This window comes from Saccopteryx leptura, chromosome 4 (genome assembly GCF_036850995.1).
Source record: "Saccopteryx leptura isolate mSacLep1 chromosome 4, mSacLep1_pri_phased_curated, whole genome shotgun sequence".
Lineage (NCBI taxonomy): Eukaryota > Metazoa > Chordata > Mammalia > Chiroptera > Emballonuridae > Saccopteryx > Saccopteryx leptura.
This window is the reverse complement of record NC_089506.1, coordinates 109,822,926-109,843,416: the sequence shown is the minus strand read 5'-3', so window position 1 is coordinate 109,843,416 and position 20,491 is coordinate 109,822,926. Positions and strand designations below refer to the sequence as shown.

The 20,491-nt window shown below is 39.6% G+C and overlaps 1 protein-coding gene across 1 annotated transcript in view; it reads right to left on the bottom strand.

Annotated features, from left to right (window-relative positions):
- Nucleotides 1-4,203: 4,203 nt before the first annotated feature.
- The window catches only part of SUCLA2 (succinate-CoA ligase ADP-forming subunit beta), a 40,979-nt gene continuing 24,691 nt past the window's right edge, over nt 4,204-20,491 (bottom strand). Inside the window, exons 7-11 of the mRNA XM_066380969.1 lie at nt 15,155-15,316; nt 14,918-15,060; nt 10,701-10,821; nt 9,843-9,931; nt 4,204-4,977 (exon numbers count right to left, since the gene is read on the bottom strand). Coding sequence (XP_066237066.1) covers nt 4,903-4,977; nt 9,843-9,931; nt 10,701-10,821; nt 14,918-15,060; nt 15,155-15,316 — 590 coding nt within the window. The 3' untranslated portion in view covers nt 4,204-4,902. The remainder of the gene's footprint in view (nt 4,978-9,842; nt 9,932-10,700; nt 10,822-14,917; nt 15,061-15,154; nt 15,317-20,491) is intronic.

Here is a 20,491-nt window from a genome sequence, read left to right as displayed (position 1 = left end):
TCTGAATGATAACCTTGCTGGGTAAAGTACTCTGGGTTGTAGGTTTTTCCTTTCGTCATGTTGAAGATATCATCCCACTCACTTTTGGCCTGCCAAGATTCTGTTGAAAAGTCAGTTAATAGTCTTATGGGCATTCCCTTGTATGTAACTAGTTGTTTTTCTCTTGCTATTTTTAAGATTTTCTCTTTAACTTTTAACAATTTAATTATAATGTGTTTTGGTGTGGGTCTCTTTGGATTCATCTTGTTTGGGAATTTTTTTGCTTCCTGGACTTCAATACCTGTTTCTTTTATCAGGTTAGGGAAGTTTTCAGCCATTATTTCTTCAAATAGGTTTTTGGTTCTTTTCTCTCTTCTCCTTCTGGGACCCCTATTCAAATGTTAGTAAGCTTGATGTTGTCCCCTAGGGCCCTTATATTATCCTCAATCTTTTAAATTCTCTTTTCTTGTTGACCTTCCAATTGGATATTTTGCAGTATCCTATCTTCCTGATGGTTGATACATTCTTCTGCATCATCTGATTTACTGGTGATTTCCTCCAGTATAGTTTTCATAACAGTTGTTAAATTCTTAGATTCTAATAGGTCCTTTATTATAATTCTTATCTCTTTGAAGTTCTCATTGAGTTTATACATTTGTTTATAGAATTCAACAAGCCTGACCAGGCAGGGGCGCAGTGGATAGAGCGTTGGACTGGGATGCGGAAGACCCAGGTTCGAGACCCCAGGGTCACCAGCGTAAGCACAGGCTCATCTGGTTTGAGCAAAGCTCACCAGCTTGGACCCAAGGTTGCTGGCTTGAGCAAGGGGTTACTCAGTCTGCTGAAGGCCCACGGTCAAGGCACATATGAGAAAGCAATCAATGAACAACTAAAGTGTCGCAACAAAAAACTGATGATTGATGCTTCTCATCTCTCTGTCCCTGTCTATCCCTCTCTCTGTCTCTGTAAAAAAAAAAAAGTTTTATAGAGTTCAACGAGCATTTTTATAACTATTGCTTATAGTAGTAAGTTTTATAACTGGCCTGCAGGCTGTGAGGCCTGGACTCAACTGTCGTGGGCTAACAGAGGTGCCAGGCAGGCTTTTGATGTGGCTGGTTGCAAGGCTTAGCCACGCTGTTGCAGACACACTGGTGTGTTGGTGCCAACTAAGCCAATTTGGAGGGCTGTTAGCCTGGGTGGGTTCTCAGGGAAATACCAGGGTGGGGTGAACAGTGTTAGCAAGATTAATGGAGAGTGTCAGAAATGGTGTCTGCCAGTGTCAGACCAGCTAGATTACAGAAAGAGAGGGAGAAACGGCACATGTCAGCACCTCTCAGGAGAAAGTTCCAACAAATCCGTCCCTCCAGTACACACCCTAAAATTAGTGTTTATCACCTTCATGTATGACCTAGGTGCTTTTCAAACTGCTGCCTCTGTCCCAGGACTCAGAAAAAATGCTGTCTGGGTTTCCTACAGCTTTTTGGCTCTCCCAGATATAAGCCCCACTGATTTTCAAAGCCAGATGTTATGGGTACTCGTCTTCCTGGTGCTGGTCTCCCAGGCTAGGGCTCAGACCCCTCACTCTTCAGGGACAACCTTGGTCGCGATATCTCTCTCACTAGTGAGTCACTGCATGGGAATGTGGGGTAAGGAAGGTCCAGACTAGACTTAGTCTCTACCCTCCTACTCATTTCAATGTGTTTTTTTCTTTATATCCATAGTTACAGAAAATCTGTTCTGCTGGTAGTCAGGTTGTTCTCAGAGATAACTGTTCTATATATAGTTGTAGTTTTGGTGTGAGAGGACTTGAAGCTAGGAGCCTTGGTCTTGAATGATAATTTAGCTTGTCTGAGAAACATCATTCCTCAAGGTTGGTCCACAGCCCCAGCAGAAATGTGTCTCAGGATGGGATCGCTGAGTCACTATTCTGTGTCTTATTGACTCAATCTTGGAGGATTTTGTGTTTCTAAGAATTCTCTCTTCTAGACTGTCCTATTTGTTGGCATGTAATTGTAGTTTTGTATTTATATAATTTTTCATATTTCTGTGGTGTCAATTGTCACATCTCTTTCATTGATGATTCTATTTAGGTCTTTTTGTCTTTGAGTCTGGTGAAAGTTCTAGCTTTTCAAAGAATGAGTTCTTGATTTCATTTATCTTTTGTATTGCTTTTTTAGGCTTTCATTTATTTCTACTCTGATCTTTACTATTTCCTTAATTCTGCTCACTTTGGGCTTTGTTTTCTTACTCATTTTTTTAAAATTTTTATTTATTATTTTTTTTACAGGGACAGAGAGTCAGAGAAAGGGATAGATAGGGACACACAGACAGGAATGGAGAGAGATGAGAAGCATCAATCATCAGTTTCTCATTGCGCATTGCGACAGCTTAGTTGTTCATTGACTGCTTTCTCATATGTGCCTTGACTGCAGGCCTTCAGCAGACCGAGTAACCCCTTGCTCAAGCCAGCGACCTTGGGTCCAAGCTGGTGAGCTTTTTTGGTTCAAGCCAGATGAGCCCGCGCTCAAGCTGGCAACCTCGGGGTCTCGAACCTGGGTCCTTCCGCATCCCAGTCCGACGCTCTATTCACTGTGCCACCACCTGGTCAGGCTTCTTACTCATTTTTTAAATACTTTTATTTATTGATATTTTTAGAGAAAGGAGAGGAAGGGGGGGCAGGAACAGGAGGCATCAACTCGTACTAATTGCTTATTGTATATGTCTTGACCACGCAAGTCCAGGGTTTCAAACCAGAGACCTCAGCATTCCAGATAGATGCTTTATCCACTGCACCACCACAGGTCAGGCTAGATTTGTTGATTTTCATAGATGTTGGAGGGAAGCCAAAGCATCTAGTGACTTTCTGTTCCCATTCTGAGGAAGTGAAGGTTGAGGCTAAGCATACATGACTGAAGGCAGTTGCGTCCAGGGGAAGGCTCAAGGACGTGATGCTTGGCCCTGATGGAGCTTTCTGCAGGTCAGGAATCAGACAGCAGATGGTGTGGTGTTAGGTCTCAGAAAGGGCAAGAGCAATCTAATGAATGCTTTGCAAAACTAAATAATAAAATTGAACACTGTATTCTGTTTGTTAGTTTCTCATGCATGATGTCATGTTTCTGCTTAGTAATTGGATAACTGATCTCTCTAAGGCACCTTAATCCTGGAGAGATTGGGGTCCTCCACTTGCAGTATTGTTGCTGCCTCATTCCTTTGCGGCTCCTCTTCAAGAGACCCTGAATACCAACAACACATATATTTAATATATTATTAAGATAGGTGTTAAATTTTCTATTTTTGTTACACAGATATAGCTATTAAAATCACTCAAGTTTTTATATTTACTGTATAACATTAACCCATGTACCGTGCCAGTATAAGGCAATAATGTGAAAACTAAGGCCTACAGGACAATTGCACCTAACCTAATTTGAGAAAATCAAGTTTGAAAGCCACCTCCATGTTGCTGCTTCTCTTACATACATTCTTCTGTTCAGTAAAGATGACTATTCAGGTTTGAAGACTATTTATCTTTGCCATGGAGTTTGATAAAATGTTTGCTTTTAAAAATTCAACCTGTAATTCCTTGATTGAAGAGATAAACATAAAAGATTTTATTATTGATTTTAGAAAGAGGAGAGAGAGAGAAGGTGGAGAAGCATGAAGCATCAACTCATAGTAGTTGCTTCTTGTATGTGCCTTAACCAGGCAAGCCGGGGTTTTTTTTTTTTTTTTTTTTTTTTTTTTTTTTTTAATTTATTCATTTTAGAGAGGAGAGAGAGAGAGAGAAACAGAGAGAGAGGAGAGAGGGAGAGACAGGGGGGAGGAGCTGGAAGCATCAACTCCCATATGTGCCTTGACCAGGCAAGCCCAGGGTTTCGAACTGGCGACCTCAGCATTTCCAGGTCGACGCTTTATCCACTGTGCCACCACAGGTCAGGCCCAAGCCGGGGTTTTGAACTAGTAACCTCAGCATTCCAGGTCGATCGACACCATATCCACTAGACCACCACACGTCAGGCGTACTATGTATTATCTTTGACAGAGGTGTAAGATGGCACACATAAACAGTAAAACCCAAGTGAAATATCCGTAGGTAGCTTAATAATATGCAAGGTAGTGTAATGCCCAGTATATGATCTACAAATCAGTTCGTAGAGGTGTTTAGTGCAATAATAAATATATCACTTTCTACTGTGTTTACTTAAAAAAGAAAAAAGACATTACTCCAACTCACATTGGGAGATTTTTATTAACCTGACATTGTTAATTTTGTATGCCAAATCCTTAGCAAATATACCTTTATTTGATACAAACCTACAGGTTCTTAACACCACAGGATCAGGAAGACTTGCAGTTATCAGTGTTTTGAAATGATTTAAAACAATGTTCAAATAATCAAGTTACTTCACTGAAATATTTAAAAGAATATTCTGAGGAGTGTTTGAAAGCTTTGTTTATAAATAATAATTGATATGCTTAGTTAAGTATCTGGTGTGGAAGATAAACACTCATATAAAATATTGTTTTAATACATTGTTCTACTAATGAGGCTAGTTATTAGATACAATATTTCTGACATTAAAGAATAAAGCTTTATCTCAATATTTATTTTATTCATAGGACTCATAAGAATGTTGTGTCCAACAGTAATAAACTGGAATACTGCAAATGGCAGTCCGTGGAAGTGAAAAAGAAGGCTGCAACAGAAGAAATCAGACAGCTGCATGGAACAAACAGCCCATTTGCAACAGTGGAATTAAATGCTGACCAAATGATTTTAAGTTTTTATGCCTAGATGGCAATTATAATCTTCAAACACTAAAGAGAAAAGGAACAATAATAATAATAATAATAATACAGAATACAGTATTTTTAACGCTTAGAGCACATTTAAAACCTTCAGCCATCCACTGGATTCTCAGATCAGATGGGCAACTGAAATTTCACATCCACCTGGGCTTGTTTGGCTAAATTCACTATTTCAGAGAGCTTTACAACCTGAAAGGAAAAAACAAACCATCTTTGTCTCTGTTTTCACAAAAACATAATATCAGAACTATTGATTATATGAAATTAATGTACACTCAAGCCTTCCCATTTGAAACGTGGGCAATTCTGACATAAATCACTTTCGCACTCATAAGCATTAGCCATTCTAATCTAACACTGTTAACCCACACTTCAAAATCTTCAATAATATGTATAAATCAGAAGGTACTGAATATATAGATATATGATATATGTCTATATCTACTTTTTATTGCCAAAATTTTATCTTTCTAAAAAACAGAAGCAGTATCTTAGTTGGATACTACACAATGAAAACCATATAAGTTTATTTTTTGAAAAATGGTATACAATCCTAGGTAACATATATGGGATAGGAGTTTGGGTCTAGGAGTTAGTATTTTACTTTCTATCAGTAAACTAACAATTATCAACGTGAATTCCAGTGTTCTCTCTGTATCTGAGAATATCCAGTTGGTATCATACACACAAATTAATGTCTGAAACCAAGCAACAAATTCAGGTTCTCTTTTCTCTCACAGAGTAATTAAGAGAAAGTTTTAGTTAGGCACTTTGGTTTCAAATCCCATTCTAATGCTTATGGCATGTGATACTGAATAAGTTATATTATCTAGCCTCTGTTCCTTATCTATAAAAATATCACCAAATTCATATTAAATAAGGTAATACCTGTGGAAAACAGCTTAGCATTGCAAGCAAAATAAATACTTGATAAATGGTAGCAGCTGCTAATATTGTATTAGTAGTAGTGTTGTCCTGACTTCCATAATGTCCTAGTCAGTAGGAAAACATACCAGTCACAACTTAAAGCAACTGTTCACTTGTATCTTTCTTAGCCTATTTGATTGAGGTCCTGCTGATTCTTCTTTCTCTCCATGTCTCCTTTCTCTCCACGTAAGCCTCTTCAGGCTCTCAGTGCACACAAGCATACTTTCAAGAGCCAAGTTATTGTCTATCCATAATCTTCACCTCACATCACATGGAATTACTGCCCTAGCCAGATTCCTACCACCCTTCATTTTTCCACTCAACAATTTATCACACATCTCAAAATCAAAACAGGCTTTCTGAAATACTTTCTCCCTACCATTCCCTTGGTCAAAATCATAATTTAAATTCAGGATTAAGTATAAGATCCTCTGTCTCCCTACCATTCCCTTGGTCAAAATCATAATTTAAATTCAGGATTAAGTATAAGATCCTCTGTCTTTAAATTACAGTTGAATTTTATTTACTAATAGATACTTTCCCAGAGTATGTCTCAAAGAAAAACATAAGACCTTTATTATTCTTATGAAATATTACATTAACTCAGCAAATCTTAAAGCTAATTACTGATTAAACCATATAGCCCCAAAAGAGTATTCCATGAAATGTCTATAAACATAGGTGAGGAAGAATCAAAAGTTCTCATTTAGAAACATCTCTATGGAGTCTGCTATGGAGTGTGCTCTAAGATAATCATGCGAAGTAAAAGAAATAAGGTCAAGCCTGCCCAGGCGGTGGCGCAGTGGGTAGAGCGTCAGACTGGGACACAGAGAACCCAGATTCGAAACCCTGCGGTCGCCAGCTTGAGTGCAGGCTCATCTAGTTTAAGCAAGGCTCACCAGCTTGAGCCCAAGGTCACTGGCTTAAGCAAGGGGTCATTCACTCTGCTGTAGCCTTCCAGTCAAGGCACATATGAGATATCAATCATTGAACAACTAAGGAAACTAAAGAGTTCCGAGGAAGAATTGATGCTTCTCATCTCTCTCCCCGCTTCCTGTCTGTCTTTTCCTATCTGTCCCTCTCTTTGTCTCTCTGTCTCTGTCACAAAAAAAAGGAAAAAAAAAGAAATAAGGTCAAGTATATGTAATAATCATATAATGAGGGTAAATGGACAGATGTGTGTGCATTTGTACACACACAATTTGCTTGAAGGATGAACCAAAACTTTTTTTTTAAAAAGCTGGTTACCTATGGGGAAGAAATAGGTATAAAAGTTAAGAGTCTTTGTTTTATAATTATGACAATATTTATATAATATAAAACAAAAATTGCTTATTTTTAAAAAAGCAATTCCTTAAAAAATGATAATAGATGAAACTAACTGTATATTAAGCCAAGAGAAAACACAAAGAGAGCTATTTCACATGAATTTTAAATCCAATACATTATGAGAAATACTTCAGAGGAGATAAAGAACTGCAAATATATATCTTAAATTGCTTTCAGTAACCACACTGCTGGTATTATTACTGTATAACTGCCATGTCTGTTCTGAGGGACAAAGTAAATGAATATGTATATGTATGTAAGTATGACATGGCAGAGAGAAAAAGAATAGACCCATACTACTGGATTTGCACTGGAAATATCAGTGTGTACTCTAGCACTTATCTCCTTAAAAAAGTACAGATTTTCCTAGGTTTATCATTTAAAAGTCCAGAAACAATGAACAGCTCAGTAGTCATAAAGACCTTTGACCTTCAGAAATCAAACTGTGATCTCTAAATACCATCTGGCTGATTCCAGGTCTGGAGCAAAAATGTAAAGGGGATCCTGAAACATCTTATCAACAGAAAGCATATCACAGGACATGTGAGAGAGACTCAGGAGTCAACTTGAAGAGGTTCCCATGGACCAAATATGGGATCATTTGAGCATAAATAAAAATTACTAATATGGACTGAACCACATCAAATAGGCTTAAAATCCACTGAGTTAAAAATAACATGTGCAAATAAACACACACACACCTAAAAATAAAAATATAAGAAACAAAAAAGCCTGGTTACTGTTATAGCACATAACAGAACAAACTCATTATTTTGAAAACATAAATAAAAGCAAAGAATCAAGTAACTGTCCTCCTTTTCCTATGCAAAATTTATTTCATGATAACAAATACTTGATATAAGAGAGTTTCATTTGTTTTAAGTATTCCATATAATAAAAAACAGAATTAGAATTATCACCACTTTGCATTTATGAAATATTAAACCTAAGTATTGCAAAAAAAAGAGAAATAACCTGACATTATATACTTTCTTATAGAATTACACAACACCAACTATAAAACACTGTTGTTCCCTGCTCCTTCAAAGCAAATACAAAGATGATCAAGCCTACAGACCAAAACTACCAGTTTACAGAAAATACAGGGGTAGATGACAACCAAGGGATACAATCATTAATATCCCAACTATGGGAAACACTACACGACCATCAACCTGGCTTGTTCAACAAATAAACTCCAAAAAAGAAAAAGGAAACTCCACAGATTAACTAACACTTAGTAACAATATTAACCAACTGCAATGCATACTTATTTTGACCCTAATTCTACTGAAGAAACTAAATAAAAAATATATATAGCCCTGGCTGGTTGGCTCAGCGGTAGAGTGTCAACCCGGCATGTGGAAGTTACGGGTTCGATTCCCAGCTAGGGCACACAGGAGAAGTGCCCATCTGCTTCTCCCCCCTTCCCCCTCTCCTTTCTCTCTACCTCTCTCTTCCCCTTCCACAGCCAAGGCTCCAGTGGAGCAAAGTTGGCCCGGGCGCTGAGAATGGCTCCATGGCTTCCGCCTCAGGTGCTAGAATGGCTCCAGTTGCAGCGGAGCAATGCCCCAGATGGGCAGAGCATCACCCCCTGGTGGGCATGCCGGGTGGATCCCGGTAGGGCACATGTGGGAGTCTGTCTCTGCCTCCGCCCCCCCCTTCTCACTTTGGAAAAATACAAAAAAAGTAGCTTTGAATCATAAAAATCACAACATATCAATAATCAGTTTTTCGTTGCAACACCTTAGTTGTTCATTGATTGCTTTCTCATATGTGCCTTGACCACAGGCCTTCAGCAGACCAAGTAACCCCTTGCTCGAGCCAGCAACCTTGGGTCCAAGCTGGTGAGCTTTTGCTCAAACCAGATGAGCCTGCGCTCAAGCTGGTGACCTTGGGGTCTCAAACCTGGGTCCTCCGCATCCCAGTCCGACGCTCTATCCACTGTGCCACTGCCTGGTCAGGCCTAGATTCTTTTTTATAAAATATAAACATACCACTATCCTACCTAAAACAAGTAACAATTCCTATAATACCATTATCAATACCTTTATCTTTTATAGACACATGATATGTATGAAATGATATAATGTTTGCTTCAAAATAATCATAGGTAAGAAGGAAATAGGTAAGGCTCTGGTCAGTTGATTCAGTGGTAGAGCATCAGCCCAGTGTGTGGATGTCCCAGGTTCGATTCCCTGTCAGGGCTCACAGGAGAAGTGTCCATCTGCTTCTCCACCCCGCCCTTTGTCACTTCTTTCTTTCTCTTCTCCTCCCATCCTGCAACCATGACTCAAGTAGAGCTAGTTAGCCCCGGGTGCTGAGGATGGCTCCATGACCTCTACCTCAGGCACTAAAAAACAGCCCTGGTTGTAATGGAGCAAGGGCCCCCAATGGGCAGAGCATCCCCCCTAGAGAGGTTGCTGGGTGGATCCCAGTCAGGGAGCATGTGGGAGTCTATCTCTGCCTCCCTTCCTCTCATTTAAAAAAAAAAGTAAGAATATAGATGAAACAGGATTGGGCATGAGTTGATAGTAATTTAAAACGGTTAATGTATATCACAATGAAAACCTAAGTTTGTTTTTCTTTAAATATGTAATCTTGACTCACGCTGGGATAAGAGTTTGGGTCTAGGAGATAGTATTTTACTTTCTATCACTAAATAATAGAAAGTAAATACTAGTATTTAGCTGAAAAATAATTATTAGCAATATTAGCTGGTTCACTTTAAAACCTAAATTTTTATAAATCCTTACACACTCTGCAAATTTATCCTTAGATTAATGCAGTCTGCTTACCATTTTAGCAGCTTCATCCAAGTCATCACAAGCTAGGATTTTCAGTCCGCTGTCCGCTATCAGTGCTTTAGCATCATCGACTCGTGTGCCTGAAAGGGAGTCATCATGCACATATGAAGATGTTTTACATAGCTATACAAAATCATTACAAATGTTTGTCACCATATACAAGTATGACATTTCAACATCAGTACTTTCATTGTTTAACAGGTATAATAAATGCTCTAAACCAAAGAAAACTGTAAAAACCTAGAGTTACCTTGTGAAATACAGCACCTTACCACATCAGTGGTAATTCAGGTAAGTTGGAATCCAAGACAAAGTACATGAAATAATGTATACAATCATACCAAGCAAAATTCCTTATTATATAACTCTTTCATTTAAAAGATACAGCTATTTGAAAACCATCTATATATATAGTGCATGTGTGCATAAGAGAGATGACAAGCAACAACTCATAACTGTGTCACTTTAGTACTTCTTTTATTGCTTCTCGGATATGCCTTGACGGCGGCGTGGAGCTCAGGCTGCGCTGTGACCCCTTGCTCAAAATAGCAACCTTGGGCTCATGTCAATGATCCCATTTCCACGCTCAAGCCAGCGACCTGGCACTCAGGCTAGCGAGCATGTATTCAAGCTGATGAGTGTGCGTTCAAGCTGGATGAGCTGGCACTCAAGCCGGTGACCTTGGAGTTTGGAACCTGGAACCTCAGTGTCCCAGATCGATGCTCTATCCACTGTGCCACCACTGGTCAGGCTGAAAACTATACCTTAAAATAACTAAACTCCTTGGAATCATGAACTTTTAAGCAATTAGGGTTCAAGAAAGAATTGTAAGATATCTGTTATACTCACCTTGTAACCGTACCACAATAGGTATTTTAATTTCCAAATCCTTTACTGCCATGACTATACCCTGTGCAATAACATCACATCGCATGATTCCTCCAAAAATGTTGACCAGAATAGCCAGTACCTGTGAATAAAACATTTTAATTTATTTTATTTATTTATTTTTTTACAGAGTCAGAGAAAGGGATAGATAGGGACAGACAGACAGGAACAAAGAGAGATAAGAAGCATCAATGATCACTTTTTCATTGTGACACCTTAGTTGTTCATTGATTGCTTTCTCATATGTGCCTTGACCGTGGACCTTCAGCAGACTGAGTAACCCCTTGCTAAAGCCAGCGACCTTGGGTCCAAGCTGGTGAACTTTTGCTTAAACCAGAGGAGCCCGCGCTCAAGCTGGTGACTTCGGGGTCTTGAACCTGAGTCCTCTGCATCCCAGTCCGACGCTCTACCCACTGCACCACCGCCTGGTCAGGCTAAAACATTTTAGATAGATTAAAATTTAAAAGAAGTATGTATCCCTCCTTCTCAAGAAAATACTAGTATTTGTAGCTCATAATAAAAATTAATTCCATGGAACCATTTACAGCTCTGCAGCTCTCAGCACTGAAGTCTGTATGGCCCACCACACACCAGAACTTTCTAACGCTCTCTGGATAATTCCAACACCCGGCTCATATTGTCTTCTCTTCTGTCTCATGAACAAGGCCTCCTGATTCCATTTACTCATTTCCTATTAAATACAGCCATTCACCAACATAACTATCTCAGATCATGTTGTAGACAATGTCACCTGCAAGATCCCCAACTTACATTCAATCCCCAACTTACATTCATTAACTATCATCTCTTCTTAACTTATCCCCGCCAATTCAACAAACTCTTCACACAAAGTAGGCCCTCAAAATCACTCAATTTCTGTACGCCCACACCTAGCTGCACATCCCATCCAAACCTCAGGGCCTCCTTGCATCAGTATTCCTTCATCATCACACCGATAATCTAAATCAATGTCCTATCCTTTACAAATGACATTTTTTATTTTTCATTTATTACTGAACCACACACTAAGTTCATTTAGCTACACCAGAGCTTCTTAGCCAGTGCAATACAAACGGGTTATAGATGCACCAAAACTACTGTTCCCCTTCAACCTGCAGGGGTGGCTAGGAAGGTTCTGGGATAGCTGGTGCCTCTGGGCCAGTGGCCTTTGACCACATGCAACCTTCTCCCATCCACCTTCTAGGCCCTGTTGAAATACCATTTTCTGTAAGTGCCATGAAATGAAAAGGTTGAGACACACTGAGCTATACTACACATTCCTTATCTTACCACTATTATTTCTACAAATGAAGGTCTGGAAATTGCAGCAGGCTAGAATTCAGAGTGCGCTTTGGCTCCCTCCTATCTCTCGCCCCACCTACTCTGGATAGTTACAATATGCACCATGGGGCATCAGCTGGCCTTACAGTGACTGGATCTTTACCACATGATGGTCACCTCCAGTTCATTTCAACTAATTGCTACTAAGGACATATCCTTGTCCAGAAAGAGAAGCTCTAGAACATCCAATGCGTAAATCCCACTTTTTGTTCAGCCTCTTCTTCATTTTTAATTCCTTTTGTCTTTACCTCCATCAAACCCAATCCTTTTCTCTTAAAAGCTTCTAATCTCTCAACCCCTTTCTAATCCCTGGGTCTATCAGGTATCAGATTTTCTTCACTATGGAGCAATCCTGGAACATGCAGCTGAGCAATTCAATGATAATGTCATATGCACAATCAATTCTTTCTTACCCAGTCTACCTCTGCCATCCCAACCAATTCAAATAATGCATTTTTAGATGCTTCTAGCCTATTCCATATTCCCCCATGTATAAGACACACCCTTTCCCCAAAAATTTGGGGTCTAAAAAACGGTGTGTCTTATACAGTGGTTGTAGATATTTTTACTTGCTCTTCGCGCTTTTTCGCGTGGATGAAGTTATATGAATTTTATGATGAATAAAACGAGTTCAATAACTTTATGTAACACTTTTTAAAATCAAACTTCAGGCCCCAATATTAAGATGCGCCTTATACAAGGCACTGTCTTACACATGGAGGAATATGGTAGTTTATCCATTCCTATACTTCAAGACAAAGTGAACTAGTAAACACAAACAACAAAGTACCTGAAACATTAACATGAATTGAAGAGCAGTGTAATAGTGATTCATTAGCAATCCTTTCCTTAATCCTCTGCCTCATACCCTTCACTCTCTGTGAGCCTTCTGTCCCACTCAGCTCTTAGCATAAAATCCTCCTTTCTCCATCCAGCTAACAATGGCTCAATTTCTTGGTCTTCTGAACAAACAAACAAGCAAATATATACCCACAGCTCTCCTCAACCCTACTTCCATTCAACTGCTAGCACTACATCCTTCTGTGCCTTCACAAAACCATCCTGAATGAGTAATCCCTCCCTGATGCCCCTCAATCCCAATCACAACTCAGTCCATTTCAACCCGGCCGGCCGCCAACTCCTCTCTACTGCTAATAGAGGTTCCCAGTCACCTCTCTTCACACTTCCTCTACTTCATTGCTCCTGCACCATCGGACACTGTTGCCCATCCACTACCTTCTCAAATTCTTCACCCTGGCCTTCAATGTCACCACTTTCTCCTGATCTTCAACTATCTGTCAGTTCTCTCTCATTTTCTCTCTCCCTTTATTCAGCCCACAACACTGAGAAGAGGGAGAGGTGAAGAGCTAGGTTCCATCCGTGGTTTCCTCATCCCACTCGTATGAATCATCTCACCAACTTCTAACACTTTGACTTTTCTCAATATACTGAGGACTCTCAGTTATATACTAACCATTATAGGAAATATAATAACCATCAACTAGATATAGTCCCCACAACACACACTTAACACATTCATTTAGAAACACAATTACTTCTCTACTTTGCCTCTGATGGCACAAAGGGCATCATCACCAGCCAATGATTCTCCCCAGCCAAAGTCCTAACCAACCTCTGGCTGGCTTATCTAACCAGCCCCTCTCCATGCCACCTCCCAGCCCCTAATAAGAGGGGAAATGAATTTAATTATTCCATCCAGAAATGCCTCTAAATACCTTTGCTTTATTCTTACTGGCACTACCTTTGACAGGGTCTTCTTTATCTTTTTGAACAATAAAGTGTAACAACCAAACTGATCCGTCCTCCTCTCCATTCTACCCTCCACTAGCAAAGTTACCTTCTTTTAAAAACATAAAAAGATAAGGGAATAAATATATGTATCTGTATGTATGCTAGAGTAGAGGGTTAAATTCCAAACTCCTTAACTACAGACAAATCTGGAATTTGCTAGCATTGTCTCTTCTCATTCACAACAAGAACACTAGTCTTATACATAAGCATCGTATTCCATAAACATAGTGGCCCTTGCTGAACTCTATACCCTTTCAATTCCCCAGACAGGTCAAGGTAGCATCCATTCAATGAAGACCACTGTGATCCTCCCAGTTACTGGCTGTCTTCTGCTCTTCCACAGCTCTGCATTCACTTTATAACGGAGTCAGACTATAAATGCCTTCAGGGAAGGGACCGTGTATTCCCAATCTAAGCACAGTGTCCAACACAGTGAGAAATAGTATGTATACAGCTATTTCAATGCTATCCACACTGTCTCCCTGGGCTCTGGGCCTGTTTCTAGCTCCAGTGCCCCTAATGTCAGTCCCTAAAACTGGAATTCTTCATATGCTTTTCTTCATTCTTGTACCTATACCCTAAAAGCCATACTTAAAATGTAACCAGAATTCTAGTTCATCTTAGTAACTCTGCTTTTAGAGTTTATGCCAAAACAAGCTATAGAAATATAGTTCCAATAAAATTTGTTAACTTTTTAAAACTAATTTTTGAAAAATTGATTTTAGTGAGAAAGGAAGAGAGAGATAGAGAGATGGGAACATCGATCTGTTCTTGCATGTGCCCTGGCTGGGGACCGAACTGTCAACCTCTGCTTCAGGATGACGCCCTAACCAACCAACTTATCCCACCAGCACAAAAAATAATTATTAAATTAAGGGGAATAAAGTACATTTTGAGTCTTATTTTAGTTTAATTCTCTTTATAAAATATGGCAAATAATTTTAATGCTCAACTAGTATAACAGTCACATCTTTTAATCAAGTTACAACTCACCACTCAAATTCTAAAATAAGCCCTGCCCTTACCTTTTTATCCGAAGTGATAAGCTTAAATGCTTCTGTTACTTGATGGACAGTAGCACCACCACCAACATCAAGAAAGTTGGCTGGAGTCCCACCATGAAGTTTTATTATATCCATTGTGGCCATGGCCAAACCAGCACCATTTACTATCAAGGGGGAAAATGATTTGTATAAGCAACAAACACAAAGAAAATAAATTAAGCTTAGCCAATCCAGCTCTAACACGAAAACACACAGTACCTAGACAGCCGATATTCCCATCTAGGCCAATGTAGTTGATATCGGCCTTCGCTGCATCTTTGTCCCTCTCATCTTCCTGGGTCCAGTCCTGGAGATCAAAGATTTTCTTCTGGCGATAAGCTGAATTAGAATCAAAGTTGATCTTTGCATCCATACATAGCACTTTGAAGAAAAAAAGAGAAAGTGATCTTAATTTCAAGACAGATACAATAAACTATCCAATAACCAAACATTCTTCAGTTTGGGGAAAAACGCATGTTGTTACTTTATTGAAAGTATTTCAATGTATGCTCTCAATGAATTCAAACTGTTTCTTCAAAAAGAAAATTTGGGAATTGAAAGTGCCCATCAAAATGACTGGTTCTACATCTATCCTACGCAACAGATAAAGAGGAAAAAATCCCCTGAAAAACATTTAAATATTTTTTAAATTACCAATTACCTGTCCATGCTCCCATCAACCCCTTCACTTGGGTCCTAGATCCCATTCCCTCTCATCTACTCAGAGAAATTCTTTCAGCAGTTGTCTCCTGCATTACAGACCCTTTCCCTTTCTATTGGCTACACCAAACTGATGTGCAAAGAAAGGCTCTTCTTTCCTCCACCTCAGTAAAAAGTATTTTAGCCATTACCCCTCCTCCCCTTTACTCTTCTCTTTCTATACAGCAAAGCTCATGGAAAGAGCTGTTTAAACCAGGCATCAGGAAACTATAGCCCAAGGGCCAGATCTGGCCTGGGCCTATCTTTGTATGGCCTGTGCTAAGAATGGTTTTACATTTTTATTATGCTGCACAGAGTAAAGAAGGGAAAAGGATGAAGGAAGATGAAGAAGAAAAGCAGCAGCCTGACCAGGCGGTGGTGCAGTGGATACAGAGCCAGACTGGGACGCAGAGGACCCAGGTTTGAAGCCCCAAGATTGCCGGCTTAAGCGCGGGCTCACCAGTTTGAATGTGCAGTCATTGACTTGAGAATGGGATCATGGACATAACCCCATGGTCACTGGCTTGAGCCCAAGGTCGCTGGCTTGAGCAAGGGGTCACTCACTCTGCTGTAGCCCCTGGTCAAGGCACATATGAGAATACAATCAATGAACAACTAAGATGCTGCAACGAAGAACTGATGTTTCTCATCTCTCTCCCTTCCTGTCTGTCCCTCTGTCTGTGTCACCAAAAAAAAAAAAAAAAAAAAAGCAGCAGCACCTGAGACCATCCATGGCCCACAAAGCCTAAAAGATTCATCTGTCAACTTCTGTGCTTAAATTCAATGTATGAGAATTTTCTCCTGCCTTCTTTAAATCCAGTCTCATCAGGCTTTGACCTCTAGCTCTCTGCCAAAATGGGGTTCACGTCTCCCACTTCATCTTTCAGTACTCTAAAACTTCCCTACTCCAATATAACACATTCTCCTTGCAGTTCCTGAATAGAGAAAAGGCTGAAAAAACTGAGCAGTTTCAACTGCTGCCCAACACAAGAGACAGTGTGGAGTTCAGCTAAGTTAACCACTAACAAAAATCAACGTTCTTTCAGATGAAGACAACAGAGTTCAAAATCTCTACACCATAACTCCAAAAATGTCCAGAATACAACTTAAAATCACCACATTTGTAAAGAAACAGGAAAATGTGACCAATAGTAAAGAGAAAAAGCAATCAGTGAAACAGCTATTTAAAAAATGTTTAAAGACTTAAGGAAAATGTGATCATAATAAAGTACTAGATACGTCATCAGCAGAAAATAAAACTGTAAAAAGAAACCAAATAGAAACTTCTAGAACTGAAAAGTGTATCTGAAATATTTACTTGGTAGGTTTAACAACAGATTGGAGATAGGTCAGAACCTGAAAATAAATAGAAGTCATCCAATCTGAAAAAGAAAAACCAAACAAACAACACCTCAGTAACCTACTGGACAGTATCAAGTCATCTAACAATATGTGAAATTAGAAGAAAATGGGGAGGTCAACTGGCAGAAAAAAAATACTTGAAGTGATAAAAAAACATATCAAACCAGATTTCTATATCCAGTGAAAATATATTCAAAAAGACAAAAAGAGACATTTTCAGACAAATAGAAGCAAAATTCCTCACTAGCAGACCTACATCAAGAGAAAATGCTAAAAGTTCTTCAGGCTCAAGGGACATAACGTGGAAACTTGAATCTACCGCAGTGGTCTTCGTGTCACAGGGATATCTGACAATGTCTAGAGGCATTTTTGGTTGTCACAACTGGCATGAGTGCTATTGGGTAAAGTTCTACAATGCACAGGACATCCCCTCCCTATCTCTCAATAATCTGGCCCCAAAATATCAATAGTGACAAGGTTAGGAAACCTTGATTTGCGGAAAGAAAAAGAATACCAGAAATACATAAATATATGAGCAAATAATGAGCCAAACTCTTACATGTTGGCTAAGAGGAATTAAAAAGGAAATAGTAGAATGAATTCTATTGTATTAGAGTAAAATTAAAGGTTGTATAAAATCACAGATTTTTAAAAAAGACACAAATATATCTATTTTTATGTATGCACACACACACCCATACATACACCTCTTTTTTTCTAGGCTCTGTGCACTGAAAAGGCTTGGAAGCAATAACACACCAGTAGCAACAAAAATAGGTAGCATGCATACCTTGGTTTCTAAATACCATTTCCCATAACAGGAAAATGAACCTGTCCGCATTATAGGAGCCAGGGTTTCCTGGTGCAAAAGCTGACTCCAGAATTATGAGAAAGTAAAAGATAATCCTGAACATCCTGTTGCACAAAAGTAATGAAGTGCTCAAAGAAGACTTGACATATTAAAAGAAAAATGACAAAGGGAAAACATATGGTCTTGAAAAATTGACACCACGAATGTTCATAGCAGCTTTATTAGTAATAGCAAAAATATTGGAAACAACCCAAAGCCCTTCAAAGGGTGAATAGCTGAATGAAGTCTGGTACACCCAACAACTGATTACAACTCACCAATAAAAATGAATGAACTACTGGTACATGCAACATCATTGGTGAACTTCAAAGGCATTTTGTCTAATAAGAAGGTGGTTCCTAAAATATTACATGTGGCATAATTGCATTTGTATCGCATTTTCCAAATGACTAAAAGATGGAGAACCAACCAGTGGTTGCCGGGGCACAGGGACAGAACAGAGAAGAAGCACGTGAAGGATGTGAATAAAAGGGCTACATGAGATGTGGTAATGGAACAGGTTTCAGAGAAACAGGAAGGGGGGTGGAAGAAAGAGGTGAAAAGCATCAACTTGTAGTTGCTTCACTTTAGTTGTGTTTTTGATTGCTTCTCATATGTGCTTTGATGGAGAAGGGGGTGGTTAGTGACCCCCTTGCTCAAGCCAGTGACCTTGGGCTCAAGATAGCAACCCTGGGATCATGTTGATGATCCTGTGCTCAAACTGGTGAACCTGCACTCAGGCCGGCAAGCCCGTGCTCCAGCCTGCAACCTCAGGGTTTCAAACTGGGGCACTCAGAGAACCAGGTTGGTGCTCTAACCACTGTACCACCATCAGTCAGGTGTACTGAAATAGTTCTGTATCTTGATGTTGGTAGTGGTTATACAAATTAATGTATGAGATAAAATTAAATAAATGCAGGCCCTGGCCAGTTGGCTCAGCGGGAGAGCATAGGTCCAGCATGTAGAAGTCCTAGGTTCCATCCCCAGTCAGGGCAGAAGAGAAGCGCCCATCTGTTTCTCCACCGTTCCTCCTCTTCTTCCTCTGTCTCTCTTTTCCCCTCTTGCGGCCAAGGCTCCAGTGGAGCAAAGTTGGCCCAGGCACTGAGGATGGCTCCATGGTCTCCACCTCAGGCACTAGAATGGCTCCAGCCACAGTGGAGCAATGCCCAAATGGGCAGAGCATCGCCCCCTGGTGGGCATGTTGGGTGGATTCTGGTGACGTGCATGCTGGAGTCTGTCTGACTGCCTCCCAGCTTCTGACTTCGGAAAAATACCCCCAAAATTAAATACATATCTATACATATAAACATAGACACATACATGGAAGTTCCTTGTACTATTTTATTTCTGTATCAAGAAGTTGGGGGGGAAATGCATACACTACCACATTCACAGTAAGCACTGACTTAGCAAAACATCACCTATCATATTAAATAAATGCTGTTGAACAGAAAAAATATATATTGGCAATTTTTATCCTTTTCCTATCCATACAAACTATGTAACGATCCATTTTTCATATTTAAAATTCTTGGACAGTTTTACATTTAAGTTATATATTAAGAAATAACTGATCTTTTTGATAATTCTTACTCCCAAAGAGCATTACATACCTTGGAGTTTCTACAGTTCTAAATATTTTCTCATTTTCATTATGATTTCTTCATTAATTCATGAGTTAAAATATTTTCTTCAAATTTTAAAAACCATGACAATACTTTACTTTCTAATTTATTGCTTTGTGCTTAAAGACTACTGTTAAATAATTCTTAAAGATTTGTTGAGACTTTTTTTTTTTTTTCATTTTTCCAAAGCTGGAAACGGGAAGGTAGTCAGAAAGACTCCCACATGCGCCCGACCGGGATCCACCCGGCATGCCTACCCAGGGGGTGATGCTCTGCCCCTCTGGGGCGTCGCTCTGTTGCATCCAGAGTCATTCTAGCACCTGAGGCAGAGGCCACAGAGCCATCCCCAGCACCCGGGCCATCTTTGCTCCAATGGAGCCTTGGCTGCGGGAGGGGAAGAGAGAGACAGAGAGGAAGGAGAGGGGGAGGGGTGGAGAAGCAGATGGGCGCTTCTCCTGTGTGCCCTGGCCAGGAATCGAACTCAGGACTCCTGCACGTCAGGCCGACACTCTACCGCTGAGCCAACCGGCCAGGACTGAGACTCTTTAATTTGAAGCTCAGTATTTTATTTTTTAATTGGTATTTGAAAAAAGTTTTTCTAAATTTAGGGTGCAGAGTTGTATATGTGTGTGTATGTATATATACTGCTCAAAAAAATTAGAGGGTTAGAGAACATGCAAATACTCCAGTAGTTTCAGCCTTTTGCATACTGCATTTTCACCAATGAAATAAAAGTTGGCTTTGCATCTCATCTGCATAATCAAACAACATTTTAGGACTGTCATTTGCTTTTCTGATGTTCTTGTTTAATTAAAAAACCACTTTTTTTATCACTTCATATTCATTTTGAAATATCCCCTAATTTTTGTGAGTAGTATGTATATATCTATTACATTAAGAAATATGATCTGCTGTTGCCTGGCCTGTGGTGGCGCAGTGGATAAAGCGTCGACCTGGAACGCTGAGGTCGCCGGTTCAAAACCCTGCACTTGCCTGGTCAAGGCACATATGGGAGTTGAT